At 49.2% G+C, this 16,360-nt stretch overlaps 1 protein-coding gene across 2 annotated transcripts in view; it reads left to right on the top strand.

Annotated features, from left to right (window-relative positions):
* Window positions 1-16,360, top strand: part of DHX15 (DEAH-box helicase 15) — a 114,976-nt gene that overhangs the window by 72,198 nt on the left and 26,418 nt on the right. For both annotated transcript variants that reach the window (XM_063921769.1, XM_063921779.1), the window contains exons 7-9: window positions 11,360-11,446; window positions 13,646-13,795; window positions 15,108-15,216. In XM_063921769.1, the coding sequence (XP_063777839.1) occupies window positions 11,360-11,446; window positions 13,646-13,795; window positions 15,108-15,216 (346 nt within the window). The remainder of the gene's footprint in view (window positions 1-11,359; window positions 11,447-13,645; window positions 13,796-15,107; window positions 15,217-16,360) is intronic.

Raw genomic sequence — 16,360 nt, 5'->3', positions numbered from 1 at the left:
TATGCCCCTCCTCCAGACCTCAGTTAGAATCTGTGCCCGGACAGAGCTGGGTGCTTTTTATTGAGCTCTCCTGAGCTTGCTAATAAGAAAGTATTTCTCTGACGTCCTAGTGGATGCTGGGAACTCCGTAAGGACCATGGGGAATAGACTGCTCCGCAGGAGACTGGGCACATCTAAAGAAAGAATTAGGACTATCTGGTGTGCACTGGCTCCTCCCCCTATGACCCTCCTCCAAGCCTCAGTTAGATTTTTGTGCCCGGCTGAGCTGGATGCACACTAGGGGCTCTCCTGAGCTCCTAGAAAGAAAGTATAATTTAGGTTTTTTATTTTACAGTGAGACCTGCTGGCAACAGGCTCACTGCACCGAGGGACTAAGAGAAGCGAACCTACCTAAGTGGTGGTAGCTTGGGCTTCTTAGGCTACTGGACACCATTAGCTACAGAGGGATCGTACACAGGACCCGACCTCTTCGTCCGTTCCCGGAGCCGCGCCGCCGTCCCCCTTACAGAGCCAGAAGCAAGAAGGTCCGGAAAATCGGCGGCTGAAGACTTCTGTCTTCTCCAAGGTAGCGCACAGCACTGCAGCTGTGCGCCATTGCTCCTCATGCACACCACACACTGCGGTCACTGATGGGTGCAGGGCGCTGGGGGGGGGCGCCCTGAGCAGCAATAAATAACACCTTGGCTGGCAAACTGACACCATATATAGCCCCAGAGGCTATATAGGTGTATATTAACCCCTGCCAGAAATCTTAAAATTGCGGGAGAAAGCCCGCCGAAAAAGGGGCGGAGCCATCTCCCTCAGCACACTGGCGCCATTTTCCCTCACAGCTCCGCTGGAAGGATCGCTCCCTGGCTCTCCCATGCAGTCCTGCACTACAGAAAGGGTAAAAAAGAGAGGGGGGGCACAAATTTAGGCGCAGTATAATATATATGCAGCTATAAGGGGAAAACACACTTTATAGCGCTCTGGTGTGTGCTGGCATACTTTCCCTCTGTCTCCCCAAAGGGCTTTGTGGGGTCCTGTCCTCTGTCAGAGCATTCCCTGTGTGTGTGCTGTGTGTCGGTACCGCTGTGTCGACATGTATGATGAGGAAAATGATGTGGAGGCAGAGCAAATGCCTGTAAGTGTGTTGTCACCCCCTGAAGGGTCGACACCTGTGTGGATGGACTTATGGAAGGAATTACGTGACAGTGTCAGCTCCTTACATAAAAGGTTTGACGACATAGGACAGCCGGCTACTCAGCTTGTGACTGTTCCAGCGTCTCAAATGTCATCAGGGGCTTTAAAACGCCCGCTACCTCAGATGGCAGACACAGATGTCGACACGGATACCGACTCCAGTGTCGACGACGATGAGACAAATGTACCCTCCGATAGGTCCACCCGTTACATGATTGAGGTAATGAAAAATGTATTACACATTTCTGATAGTACCCCAGGTACCACAAAAAAGGGTATTATGTTCGGTGAGAACTCCCAGTAGTTTTTCCTGCATCTGAGGAATTAAATGAGGTGTGTGCGGAAGCCTGGACTTCCCCCGATAAGAAATTGATAATTTCTAAACGGTTATTGGCAGCGTACCCTTTCCCGCCAGAGGATAGGTCACGTTGGGAAACATCCCCTAGGGTAGATAAAGCGCTTACACGTTTATCAAAACAGGTGGCACTACCGTCTCCGGATACAGCCGCCCTAAAGGATCCTGCCGATAGAAAGCAGGAAGCTACCCTAAAAGCTATATATACACACACGGGCATTATATTGCGACCAGCGATTGCATCAGCATGGATGTGCAGTGCTGCTGCTGCGTGGTCAGATTCCCTGTTGGATAATATTGATACCCTAGATAGGGACAATATTTTGCTGACAGTAGAGCATATAAAAGACGCTGTCTTATACATGCGTGATGCACAGAGGGATATTTGCCGGCTGGCATCAAAAATAAGTGCAATGTCCATTGCCGCCAGAAGGGGGTTATGGACTCGGCAGTGGTCAGGTGATGCCGATTCAAAAAGGCACATGGAAGTTTTGCCTTTTAAGGGGGTAGAACTGTTTGGGGATGGTCTCTCAGACCTCGTTTCCACAGCTACGGCTGGGAAATCGACATTTTTGCCACAAGCTACCCCACAGCAAAAGAAAGCACCGTATTATCAAGTACAGTCCTTTCGGCCCCAAAAACACAAGAGGGCTCGAGGCGCGTCCTTTCTGCCGAGAGGCAAAGGTAGAGGGAAAAAGCTGCAGCATACAGCCAGTTCCCAAGAGCAAACGTCCTCCCCCGCGTCCGGTAAGTCCACAGCATGACGCTGGGGCTTCACAGGCGGACCCGGGTACGGTGGGGGCTCGTCTCAGAAATTTCAGCACACAGTGGGCTCTCTCACAGGTGGATCCCTGAACCCTTCAAGTAGTATCTCAGGGGTACAGGCTGGAATTCGAGACGTCCCCCCCCCCCCCCCCCCCCCCCGCCGTTTTCTAAAATCTGCCTTACCAGCAACTCCCTCTGCCAGGGAGGCAGTGTTGGTGGCTATCCAAAAACTGTATTCACAGCAAGTGATTGTCAAGGTACCCCTCCCTCAGCAAGGAAAGGGTTACTATTCCACAATGTTTGTGGTACCGAAACCGTACGGTTCGGTGAGACCCATCTTAAATTTAAAAGCCTTGAACACTTATATCAAAAGGTTCAAGTTCAAGATGGAATCGCTCAGGGCGGTTATTGCGAGCCTGGAAGAGGGGGATTACATGGTCTCCCTGGACATCAAGGATGCGTACCTACATGTCCCCATTTACCCCCCTCACCAGGAGTACCTCAGATTTGTGGTACAGGACTGTCACTATCAGTTCCAGACGCTGCCGTTTGGGTTATCCACGGCACCGAGGGTCTTTACCAAGGTAATGGCCGAAATGATGATACTCCTTCGCAAGAAGGGAGTTTTAATTATCCCGTACTTGGACGATCTCCTGATAAAGGCGAGGTCCAAAGAACAGTTGGTAGTGGGGGTAGCACTTTCTCGGGAAGTGCTACAACAGCACGGCTGGATTCTCAATATTCCAAAGTCACAGCTGGTCCCGACGACACGTCTTCTGTTCCTGGGAATGATTCTGGACACAGACCAGAAAAAAGTGTTTCTTCCAGTGGAAAAAGCCGAGGAGTTGTCGTCTCTAGTCAGAGACCTCCTAAAACCAGGACAGGTGTCGGTACATCAATGCACACGAGTCCTGGGAAAAATGGTCGCTTCGTACGAAGCAATTCCATTCGGAAGGTTCCACGCAAGGACTTTCCAGTGGGACCTGTTGGACAAATGGTCCGGGTCCCATCTCCAGATGCAACAGCGGATAACCCTGTCGGCAAGGACCAGGGTGTCGCTGCTGTGGTGGCTGCAGAGGGCTCATCTACTAGAGGGCCGCAGATTCGGAATACAGGACTGGGTCCTGGTGACCACGGATGCCAGCCTTCGGGGCTGGGGGGCAGTCACACAGGGAAGAAATTTCCAAGGACTGTGGTCGGATCAGGAGATTTCGCTTCACATAAATATTCTGGAGCTAAGGGCCATCTACAATGCCCTAAGCCAAGCAAGGCCCCTGCTTCAGAACCAGTCGGTACTGATCCAATCAGACAACATCACGGCGGTCGCCCATGTAAACAGACAGGGCGGCACAAGAAGCAGGAGGGCAATGGCAGAAGCCACAAGGATTCTCCGATGGGCGGAAAATCATGTGTTGGCACTGACAGCAGTGTTCTTTCCGGGAGTGGACAACTGGGAAGCAGACTTCCTCAGCAGGCACGACCTCCACCCGGGAGAATGGGGACTTCATCCAGAAGTCTTCCAAATGATTGTACACCGGTGGGAAAGACCACAGGTGGACATGATGGCGTCCCGCCTCAACAAAAAGCTAAAAAGATATTGCGCCAGGTCAAGGGACCCTCAGGCGATCGCTGTGGACGCTCTAGTAACACCGTGGGTGTACCAGTCGGTTTATGTGTTTCCTCCTCTGCCTCTCATTCCCAAGGTACTGAGAATAATACGAAGGCGAGGAGTGAAAACTATACTCGTGGTTCCGGATTGGCCAAGGAGAGCTTGGTACCCGGAACTTCAAGAGATGCTTTCAGAGGACCCTTGGCCTCTGCCGCTCAGACAGGACCTGCTGCAGCAGGGGCCCTGTCTGTTCCAAGACTTACCGCGGCTGCGTTTGACGGCATGGCGGTTGAACACCGGATCCTGAAGGAAAAGGGTATTCCGGAGGAGGTCATTCCTACCCTGATCAAAGCCAGGAAGGATGTCACCGCGAACCATTATCACCGCATTTGGCGAAAATATGTTGCGTGGTGTGAGGCCAGGAAGGCCCCAACGGAGGAATTTCAACTGGGTCGATTCCTGCATTTCCTGCAAACAGGGGTGACGTTGGGCCTCAAATTGGGGTCCATTAAGGTCCAGATTTCGGCCCTGTCGATTTTCTTCCAGAAAGAACTGGCTTCCCTGCCTGAAGTTCAGACTTTTGTCAAGGGAGTTCTGCATATTCAGCCTCCTTTTGTGCCCCCAGTGGCACCTTGGGATCTCAATGTGGTTTTGGAGTTCCTGAAATCACATTGCTTTGAACCACTTAAGACTGTGGATTTGAAATATCTCACGTGGAAAGTGGTCATGCTGTTGGCCCTGGCTTCAGCCAGGCGTGTGTCAGAATTGGCGGCTTTGTCCTATAAAAGCCCTTATCTGATTTTCCATATGGATAGGGCAGAATTGAGGACTCGTCCTCAATTTCTCCCGAAGGTGGTATCAGCTTTTCACTTGAACCAACCTATTGTGGTGCCTGCGGCTACTGGGAACTTGAAGGATTCCAAGTTACTGGACGTAGTCAGGGCCCTGAAAATTTATGTTTCCAGGACAGCTGGAGTCAGGAAAACTGACTCGCTGTTTATCCTGTATGCACCCAACAAACTGGGTGCTCCTGCTTCTAAGCAGACTATTGCGCGCTGGATTTGTAGCACTATTCAGCTGGCGCATTCTGCGGTAGGACTACCGCAGCCTAAATCTGTAAAAGCCCATTCCACAAGGAAGGTGGGCTCTTCTTGGGCGGCTGCCCGAGGGGTCTCGGCTTTACAACTTTGCCGAGCTGCTACTTGGTCAGGGGCAAACACGTTTGCAAAATTCTACAAATTTGATACCCTGGCTGAGGAGGACCTGGAGTTCTCTCATTCGGTGTTGCAGAGTCGTCCGCACTCTCCCGCCCGTTTAGGAGCTTTGGTATAATCCCCATGGTCCTTACGGAGTTCCCAGCATCCACTAGGACGTCAGAGAAAATAAGAATTTACTCACCGGTAATTCTATTTCTCGTAGTCCGTAGTGGATGCTGGGCGCCCATCCCAAGTGCGGATTGTCTGCAATACTTGTAAATAGTTATTGTTATACAAATCGGGTTATTATTGCGAGCCATCTGTTCAGAGGCTCCTTTTGTTATCATACTGTTAACCGGGGTTTCCTATCACGAGTTATACGGTGGGATTGGTGTGGCTGGTATGAGTCTTACCCGGGATTCAAAATCCTTCCTCCTTGTGTCAGCTCTTCCGGGCACAGTGTCCTAACTGAGGCTTGGAGGAGGGTCATAGGGGGAGGAGCCAGTGCACACCAGATAGTCCTAATTCTTTCTTTAGATGTGCCCAGTCTCCTGCGGAGCCGTCTATTCCCCATGGTCCTTACGGAGTTCCCAGCATCCACTACGGACTACGAGAAATAGAATTACCGGTGAGTAAATTCTTATTTTTAGTTAGGTTTTTTATTTTCGGAGAGCTTCTGCTGGCAACAGACTCTCTGCTACGTGGGACTGAGGGGAGAGAAGCAAACCTACTAACTGCGGCTAGGTTGCGCTTCTTAGGCTACTGGACACCATTAGCTCCAGAGGGATCGAACACAGAAACCTAACCTTGGTCGTCCGTTCCCAGAGCCGCGCCGCCGTCCCCCTCGCAGAGCCAGAAGACAGAAGCCGGCGGGTTGAAGCAAGAAGACGTCAAAATCGGCGGCAGAAGACTCCTGTCTTCATATGAGGTAGCGCACAGCACTGCAGCTGTGCGCCATTGAGCCCACACTAACCCACACACTCCGGTCACTGTAGGGTGCAGGGCGCAGGGGGGGGGCGCCCTGGGCAGCAATTGATTACCTCCTGGCAAAAGCAGCATATATACAGCTGGGCACTGTAGTATGCATGAAGCCCGCCGCTGAGGGGGCGGGGCTTCTTCCTCAGCACTCACCAGCGCCATTTTCTCTCCACAGCTCCGCTGAGAGGAAGCTCCCCAGGCTCTCCCCTGCAGACTCACGGTAGAAAGAGAGTAAAAAGAGAGGGGGGGCACATAAATTTAGCGCATTAATCATATATACAGCAGCTACTGGGTAAACACTAAGTTACTGTGTGTTTCCTGGGTCATATAGCGCTGGAGTGTGTGCTGGCATACTCTGTCTCTCCAAAAGGCCTTGTGGGGGTCCTGTCCTCATATAGAGCATCCCCTGTGTGTGTGGTGTGTCGGTACGTATGTGTCGACGTGTTTGACGAGGAGGGCTATGTGGAGGCAGAGCAAGTGCAGATGAATGACGTGTCGCCGCCGACACCTGATTGGATGGATATGTGGAAGGTGTTAAATGATAATGTAAACTCCTTGCATAAAAGGTTGGTTAAAGCTGATGCCTTGGGACAGTCGGGGTCTCAGCCCATGCCTGAACCTACAGCGCAGAGGCCGTCAGGGTCTCAAACGCCCACTATCCAAAATTGTTGACACAGATATCGACACGGATTCTGACTCCAGTGTCGATGACGATGATGCAAAATTGTAGCCTAAAATGGCTAAAGCCATCCGCTGCATGATTATAGCAATGAAGGATGTATTGCACATATCAGAGGTAAACCCTGTCCCTGACAAGAGGGTTTATATGTATGGGGAGAAAAAGCAAGAGGTGACTTTTCCCCCTTCACATGAGTTAAATGAGTTATGTGAAAAAGCGTGGGATTCCCCCGATAGGAAAGTGCTGATTTCCAAAAGGTTAATTATGGCGTATCCTTTCCCGCCAACGGACAGGATGCGCTGGGAATCCTCCTCTAGGGTAGATAAAGCTCTGACGCGCTTATCTTAGAAGGTGGCCCTGCCATCACAGGATACGGCCGCCTTAAAGGATCCTGCCGATAGGAAGCAGGAAAGTATCCTGAAGTCTGTTTATACACATTCAGGTACTCTGCTGAGGCCGGCAATTGCGTCGGCCTGGATGTGTAGTGCTGTAGCAGCATGGACAGATAATCTGTCTGAGGAACTGCTTACCTTAGACAAAGATACCATTTTACTGACCCTGGGGCATATAAAAGACGATGTCCTATATATGAGGGATGCCCAGAGGGACATTTGCCTACTGGGCTCTAGAATAAATGCAATGTCAATTTCTGCCAGAAGGGTCCTGTGGACTCGGCAATGGACAGGTGATGCCGACTCCAAAAAGCACATGGAGGTTTTGCCTTACAAGGGTGAGGAATTGTTTGGGGACGGCCTCTCGGACCTAGTTTCCACAGCTACGGCTAGGAAGTCACATTTTTTGCCATATATTCCCTCACAGCCTAAGAAAGCACCGTATTACCAAATGCAGTCCTTTCGATCACAAAGAAGCAAGAAGGTCAGAGGTGCGTCCTTTCTTGCCAGAGGCAGGGGTAGAGGAAAGAAGCTGCACCATACAGCTAGTTCCCAGGAACAGAAGTCCTCCCCGGCTTCCACTAAATCCACCGCATGACGCTGGGGCTCCACAGGTGGAGCCAGGAGCGGTGGGGGCGCGTCTCCGAAATTTCAGCCACCAGTGGGTTCACTCACAGATGGATCCCTGGGCTATACAGATTGTGTCTCAGGGATACAAGCTGGAATTCGAAGTGATGCCCCCTCACCGTTACCTCAAATCGGCCCTGCCGGCTTCCCCCATGGAACGGGAAGTAGTGTTAGCGGCAATTCACAAGTTATATCTCCAGCAGGTGGTGGTAAAGGTTCCCCTCCTTCAACAGGGAAGGGGATACTATTCCACAATGTTTGTGGTACCGAAACCAGACGGTTCGGTCAGACCCATATTGAATTTAAAGTCCCTGAACATTTATCTGAAAAGATTCAAGTTCAAAATGGAATCGCTCAGAGCGGTCATTGCAAGCCTGGAAGAGGGGGATTTTATGGTGTCTCTGGACATCAAGGATGCTTACCTGCATGTCCCCATTTATCCACCTTATCAGGAGTACCTCAGATTTGTGGTACAGGACTGTCATTACCAATTCCAGACGTTGCCGTTTGGGCTCTTCACGGCACCGAGAATATTTACCAAGGTAATGGCGGAAATGATGGTGATCCTGAGAAAACAAGGAGTCACAGTTATCCCATACTTGGACGATCTCCTCATAAAGGCGAGGTCCAGAGAGCAGTTGCTGGTCAGCGTAGCACACTCTCAGGAAGTGTTGCAGCGGCATGGCTGGATTCTGAATACCCCAAAGTCGCAGCTGATTCCTACGACGCGTCTGCCCTTCCTGGGCATGATTCTGGACACAGACCAGAAGAAGGTGTTTCTCCCTGCGAAGAAGGCTCAGGAGCTCGTGACGCTAGTCAGAGACCTCTTAAAACCGAAACAGGTGTCGGTGCATCACTGCACGCGAGTCCTGGGAAAGATGGTGGCATCGTACGAAGCCGTTCCCTTCGGCACGTTCCATGCGAGGATCTTTCAGTGGGATCTGTTGGACAAGTGGTCCGGATCGCATCTTCAGATGCATCGGCTGATCACCCTGTCCCCGAGGGCCAGGGTGTCTCTTCTGTGGTGGCTGCAGAGTGCTCACCTTCTCGAGGGCCGCAGGTTCGGCATACAGGACTGGGTCCTGGTGACCACGGATGCGAGCCTCCGAGGATGGGGGGCAGTCACTCAGGGAAGAAACTTCCAAGGGTTGTGGTCAAGTCAGGAGGCTTGTCTGCACATAAATATCCTGGAACTAAGGGCCATATACAACGCCCTGAGTCAAGCGGAGCCTCTGCTTCGAAACCAACCGGTGCTGATTCAGTCAGACAACATCACCGCAGTGGCTCATGTAAACCGCCAAGGCGGCACAAGAAGCAGAGTGGTGATGGCGGAAGCCACCAGGATTCTTCGTTGGGTGGAGAATCACGTGCAAGCACTGTCAGCAGTGTTCATTCCGGGAGTGGACAACTGGGAAGCAGACTTCCTCAGCAGGCACGACCTCCACCCGGGAGAGTGGGGACTTCATCACGAAGTATTCACTCAGATTACAAATCGATGGGAACTGCCACAGGTGGACATGATGGCATCCCGTCTCAACAAAAAGCTACAAAGGTATTGCGCCAGGTCAAGAGACCCTCAGGCGATAGCTGTGGACGCACTAGTAACACCGTGGGTGTTCCAGTCGGTCTATGTGTTTCCTCCTCTTCCTCTCATACCCAAGGTGCTGAGCATCGTAAGAAAAAGAGGAGTGAGAACAATTCTCATTGTTCCGGATTGGCCAAGAAGGGCTTGGTACCCGGAACTGCAAGAAATGCTCACAGAGGACCCATGGCCTCTGCCTCTCAGACCGGACCTGTTGCAACAGGGGCCCTGTCTGTTCCAAGACTACCGCAGCTGCGTTTGACGGCATGGCGGTTGAACGTAGGATCCTAGCGGAGAAAGGCATTCCGGATGAAGTTATTCCTACGCTGATAAAGGCTAGGAAGGACGTGACAGCAAAACACTATCACCGTATATGGCGAAAATATGTTGCCTGGTGTGAGGCCAGGAAGGCCCCTACAGAGGAATTCCAGCTGGGCCGGTTCTTGCACTTCCTACAGTCTGGGGTGACTATGGGCTTGAAGTTGGGGTCCATAAAGGTCCAGATTTCGGCCCTATCCATTTTCTTTCAAAAGGAACTGGCTTCTCCTGAAGTTCAGACGTTTGTTAAGGGAGTGCTGCATATTCAGCCCCCTTTTGTGCCACCAGTGGCACCTTGGGATCTCAACGTGGTGTTGGGTTTTCTGAAATCCCACTGGTTTGAGCCACTTAAGACCGTGGAGCTAAAGTATCTCACGTGGAAAGTTGTCATGCTATTGGCCTTAGCTTCGGCTAGGCGTGTGTCAGAATTGGCGGCTTTGTCATGTAAAAGCCCCTATCTGGTTTTCCATGTGGACAGGGCAGAATTACGGACTCGTCCGCAATTTCTGCCGAAGGTGGTGTCATCTTTTCATTTGAACCAACCCATTGTGGTGCCTGCGGCTACTCGTGGCTTGGAGGTTTCCAAGTTGCTTGATGTAGTCATGGCTTTGAAGATCTATGTAACCAGGACGGCTGGAGTCAGGAAGACTGACTCGCTGTTTATCCTGTATGCATCCAACAAGCTAGGTGCTCCTGCTTCAAAGCAAACCATTGCTCGCTGGATCTGTAACACGATTCAGCAGGCTCATTCTGCGGCTGGATTGCCGCATCCAAAATCAGTGAAAGCCCATTCCACAAATAAAGTGGGCTCTTCTTGGGCGGCTGCCCGAGGGGTCTCGGCATTACAGCTTTGCCGAGCAGCTACTTTGTCGGGTTCAAACACATTTGCTAAGTTCTACAAGTTTGATACCCTGGCTGAGGAGGACCTGGAGTTCTCTCATTCGGTGCTGCAGAGTCATCCGCACTCTCCCGCCCGTTTGGGAGCTTTGGTATAATCCCCATGGTCCTTACGGAGTCCCCAGCATCCACTAGAACGTTAGAGAAAATAAGATTTTACTCACCGGTAAATCTATTTCTCGTAGTCCGTAGTGGATGCTGGGCGCCCGTCCCAAGTGCGGACTTTCTGCAATACGTGTATATAGTTATTGCTTAATAAAGGGTTATGTTATGTTGGCATCCATTGTTTGATGCTCTGTTGTTTGTTCATACTGTTGACTGGGTAAGTTTATCACAAGTTATACGGTGTGATTGGTGTGGCTGGTATGAGTCTTACCCTGGATTCCAAAATCCTTTCCTTGTAATGTCGGCTCTTCCGGGCACAGTTTCCTTAACTGAGGTCTGGAGGAGGGGCATAGAGGGAGGAGCCAGTGCACACCAGTAGTACTAAATCTTTCTTAGAGTGCCCAGTCTCCTGCGGAGCCCGTCTATTCCCCATGGTCCTTACAGAGTCCCCAGCATCCACTACGGACTACGAGAAATAGATTTACCGGTGAGTAAAATCTTATTGTTTTTGGTGAGCATCGCCTGCTTTGCTCACTTATGTAATTTGTATTACTGGTAAATGCATATAAGCTACAAAACTTAATTTAAGAGATTTGTGTGTGTATAATGTGTTTTATACAAGTGTTAAATGTTTTTTTTTTTTAATGTATTTTTTTTTTTACCCTATTTGTTAGGTTGTGGTTTCCACCAATATCGCTGAAACCTCGTTAACAATTGATGGTGTTGTATTTGTTATTGACCCAGGATTTGCTAAGCAAAAGGTATGTTGGTCATGTATTTTTGTGCAAACACTTGCTACAGTAGGGCTTCCTGCCAGAGAAAGCATTAGGAATCTTTAAGTGGCACAGAAGACGGAAGTGACGTGAAGGTTATTACAAAACTAAAGAAAAATAATCTTTCTGCCGAACCATGAGTTATAGAGGTTCATTTTAGTACAGGCATGTCCAAAGTCCGGCCCGGGGGCCAATTGCGGCCCGTGCTCACATTTTCACCGGCCTGCCGCCTCTGTGCAGCTCTCGGGCACACTGCCTATGCAGACCGCTGCACCCCACCGCACTGACATCCCCCACCCGTTGCTGTCAGACGTGCTGTACGGTGACTGACTGCTATCTTCCGCTCCACTGCGTGCAGACTATAGGCTGGTCTGCCGCTGATCTGGTGAGACATGAGGGCTGGTGTTGCCTTTCCCGCCGAGACAAACCCAGCCCTCCTGTGTGTATGAATCTGTAAAAGGAGACACCATGGAGGATCATCATGGTGCCCATCTTTACTGAAGCTCCGAGGCAGTGTGCGGTGATCAGCGATCTCAATAAGTTCAGTGCTTCACCCCCTCATAGGTGTTCTGGGCTAAACCATTTTCACTTGTAAGTAGTTCTCCAGTGTGTATCTGGCAGCCCTGCTGGGGGCATTTGTATATCTGGCAGCCCTGCTGGGGGCATTTGTGTATCCGGCAGCCCTGCTGGGGGCATTTGTGTATCTGGCAGCCCTGCTGGGGGCATTTGTGTATCTGGCAGCCCTGCTGGGGGCATTTGTGTATCTGGCAGCCCTGCTGGGGGCATTTGTGTATCTGGCAGCCCTGCTGGGGGCATATAATGTGTATCTGGCAGCCCTGCTGGGGGCGTATAATGTGTATCTGGCAGCCCTGCTGGGGGCATATAATGTGTATCTGGCAGCCCTGCTGGGGGCATATAATGTGTATCTGGTCGGCCCCCACACATTTTCACCTCACCAAATCTGGCCCTCTTTGCAAAAAGTTTGGACACCCCTGCTTTAGTAGGATATTGGCACTTAAACCTGGCATGGGGACATTTTTTGGAGAGGGAACTTGGCTTCCTCGGCTACCTGTTTTTTTTACTGTATGTGATTTACACCATTGCATCAGGCTATCTGTAAAATGGAGTGGGCTCTAGCCATATTCTGCGCAGGGGCGGTCCTCCGATGGGGACCCTTTTGTTAGAGCCACAGGTCAAAACTGAGGCCCTGTGCTATTAGGAAAGGGCAGTAGTGCTGGACTGCTTAGTGGAAATGTCAAATCTGTAAGCGACTCCCAGTTCTGGTGTGGTCCATTAGAAGATGGCAATTATACCTGATGTGCAGCAGATTTTACAGGATGTAATGCACTTATGACCAGCCTACAGTTTCCCATTGGTATATAGAGACCTGAATTATGTGTTGTAAGCTTTTAAAACAGCCTCCCATTGGTTTCAGCAGATATGAGGTTGAGCAGGTGGTTTCGGGCTGGAAGTGCTGATTTGCAGTTAGACCATTTTATCAGCATGTGGTTCTACATCTGGACATTGTGCTTCTGACACTGTGTAGGAATTAGTCTATGGTGATGAGGGAAGCCTTCACATCGCTGGATGTTAGGGCATTGCAGATCTGTCGGTAGGACTTGCTTTTGGTCCTCTGCTGTGCCTATAGAAGAGGTGAGCACTTCGGGGCCAGCAGAACACGGTGCTTTGACTGAACAACTGCGTTGTGCAGCTGCGTGCACTTTGGTTTATTCGCTTCACAAATGTTGCTGGTTTATTGTATTTGCATCTGAGAGAGCCACTTTTGTTCCTAAGGTTCTACGTGCCACAATTGCATAAGCGTTCTTACCTGATGGGGCATCTTTGGACTTTCACCCATTGGATGTAGGAGAAAAAAAGTGTAACTTTTTTTTAAATTAGTTTTTTTCTCAGTGTTTTTTTCCCCCAGCTTGGTTAGAGAGATAAATAGGATCGCTGCATGCGGGGGGATAGAGGGAAGGGGAAAGCAAGTATGTTTTTTGGAATATTTGTAAAGCACCAGAAACCTAAAATAACCTCTATTCCTCATGATCCAGGGTACCCAACTGTAGTTGAATGGGCATGTAAAGTGTGTTCTTTTTTTTTTTTTAATGCAGCATTTGAATGTTACATAATGTAATGGTTATGGCTGTTAGCAGTATTCTGTGCTAATCTGCTTGTTGTGAACAGGTGTATAACCCTCGTATTCGAGTAGAATCTCTTTTGGTGACTGCCATCAGCAAGGCTTCGGCGCAGCAAAGGGCAGGCCGTGCCGGTCGTACCAGGCCGGGAAAATGTTTCCGACTTTATACAGAGAAAGCATACAAAACAGAAATGCAGGTATGTGTGCTTTTTTTCTGCATTCGTTGAATTTACACAATTACCGACCAAAAGCATAATATCTCACTGAAAGCTGATACTATTCACATAAAATAAAACCAATTATTTGATTTTTTCTTTTTTTTTTTAAAGAAAAAAAAAGAAATCGTAGATCCTGAGCCTATTAATACTCTTTAGTAATTTTGATATTCACTGACTGTAAGTTGTAGTTGAAATATGTAACGCCTGCTGTGGTAACATTACGGTGATAAGGTGTAAAGTACATATAGGGGTATATTCAATTGAAGTCGAAGGGGGTTCCGACCTATTCAATTTAACCCCAATTTATTTGACAAGTCGAGGAATTCGACTTGTCAAAATGCACGTGGCTGCCGATCCGCGTGCTTGTGTTTTGGCCCCCTTTTAGACCATCTGAAGTGAGATGCGGGAGCAGGGACGGGGGAGAGCCGCGGGCAGACTGGTAGAGCAGCACCGGAGGATGTATCACAACTGCCGCTCACAGCAGCGTCCACTCTGCTCCAGCAAGTGAGAACTCGTTTGCTGGAGCCGGGTGGACGCTGCCGTGAGCGGCGGCTGTGATGCGGGGGGGAGAGCAGTGCTACAACAGCGGCTATATAGCTGCTGCTGTAGCGCTGCTCCCCCCGTCTATGCTCCCGCATCTCCATTCGACTTTATTTTATTTATTTTTTTTATTTTTTTTAAGTCGAATTGAGAATGCATTAGCCCAGGTCGGATCCATTCCAACACATGAATGTTGGAATGGATCCGACTTCAATTATATATACCCCATACAGTGATATAAATTGGATACATCGTTAAAATGAGCGCATTATGATATATAAATCAACTAGTAATCTTTATGACCGACAGATATTGTCATGATTGTGTGGCTATTTTGTATGACCTATAGCGATGCCCTTTTGCTGTCATGAGTTTCAGCTGAGCCTCGCAGCTCCTCATCCCCAGCAAGTGAATACGACTTTGACATATCCCTTAAACATATTTGGTCTCTAAAGAAATATAAATAGTGTAGCTGTACCAGCAAGAAATCTGTGTATCGAGTAAAGAAGTACATTTTGTCACAAAAGTGGTATAACTTTTTTCCCATTGACTTCTGGCGGTAATTCATAGGGAATATGCATTCTTTCCTGATTTAGTGAATGAGATAAATGTGTGTAAATACAATTGCCTGTACACAGTATATTCATATCATGTGTTCCTGTCCTAAGACAGGAGGGAATCTAGTCTGATGACGACGCGTGTAATGTAAGTCAGTATTTGACATACAGGTTTTTGTATTTTTCTTGTTTAGGACAACACATACCCTGAGATCCTGAGGTCTAATTTGGGCTCCGTCGTGCTGCAACTAAAGAAACTTGGTATTGATGACTTAGTGCACTTTGACTTTATGGATCCCCCAGGTATGATTTGTATTCTGGTTGTGTTTTTTTTAAGCAAATTTTTATGTTTCCATGAGCCTGTTATAAAAGTTTACAATCCATAAACTGTGTTGTCATGTAACAGTAAACTTAAAAAGGTATCTGGAATAAGACTTTTTGTGGAGCATTTCAATTGTTTTAACAGCTGCAATAATTAATGGGCGCCTGACGGAGCAATTCAATTGTTCTGGGCGCCCATTACTTACTGTGTTTGTTGCACCCAATTAGACCGAGGTTTGCCGCATGTACAGTAGTGTCTGAACTCCTTGTTAGAGTGCCCAAACCACGGAGTTTCACATACTTCTGCTCGACACCTCAGGAGACAGCAAGCTGAAAGGTGTCCCCCTCTGCACCTGTGCCCAAATGGAGCAACTGAGTTTCTCCGTTGGATGCCATCTAGTGACAGCCGTGGAGGAGAACTATTGAATTCTCCCGTATATCTGTGTCCTCGTACATCTAGCCACGCAGTATGAGATGCCTGGCGCGAGCTAGCCGCTAGGTCCCATGCAATTCCAACGTTTAATGGCTCTTTTTTTTTTTTTTTTGCCAAAAATGCACAGTGAGATGCAACAAGGATGCTCCAGGAGACTGCTGATTTATTTGATATGCAACCCTTGTATATTGTGTGCACTATGCGACTTGTAAAAAGCTGCGGCTTTGTATGCAGATTCAGAGACTCGGTTGCACACAGATATACAAGTGTCACATATCACATTAATCAGCACAGTCTCCAGGTGCGAAAAAGCATTGTGTTGCAACGAAGGTGGATTTTAAGAAAGACACCCAAAGCTAGCAATCTCTCGCGAGACCTGGCTGGTGTGACTATAGCACTTGTATAGAAAGACCACTGGCATATCTATAATGGGTGCACTGTGTGTGGTGCACACGGGTATCTGAGTCCAGAGGGGGCCCCCACCGCACACACTGCACCCATTTTTTAAATACTTACCACTCCGGAGTCCCATGCGGACGTCAGCAGCGCTGTAGAAACACTGAAAATGGTTCTTCGTCCGTTTTCAGTGTTCTGCACATGCGCAGTAGAGAAATCACTGGGAAAATTCACCCCCTGCACCATTTTCCCGGTGATCTGCGCATGCGCAATAGAGCCTGAGCCTTCTAGTGCTTA

The sequence above is a fragment of the Pseudophryne corroboree genome, chromosome 1 (genome assembly GCF_028390025.1).
Source record: "Pseudophryne corroboree isolate aPseCor3 chromosome 1, aPseCor3.hap2, whole genome shotgun sequence".
Lineage (NCBI taxonomy): Eukaryota > Metazoa > Chordata > Amphibia > Anura > Myobatrachidae > Pseudophryne > Pseudophryne corroboree.
This window is presented reverse-complemented; position numbering and strand designations above follow the sequence as displayed.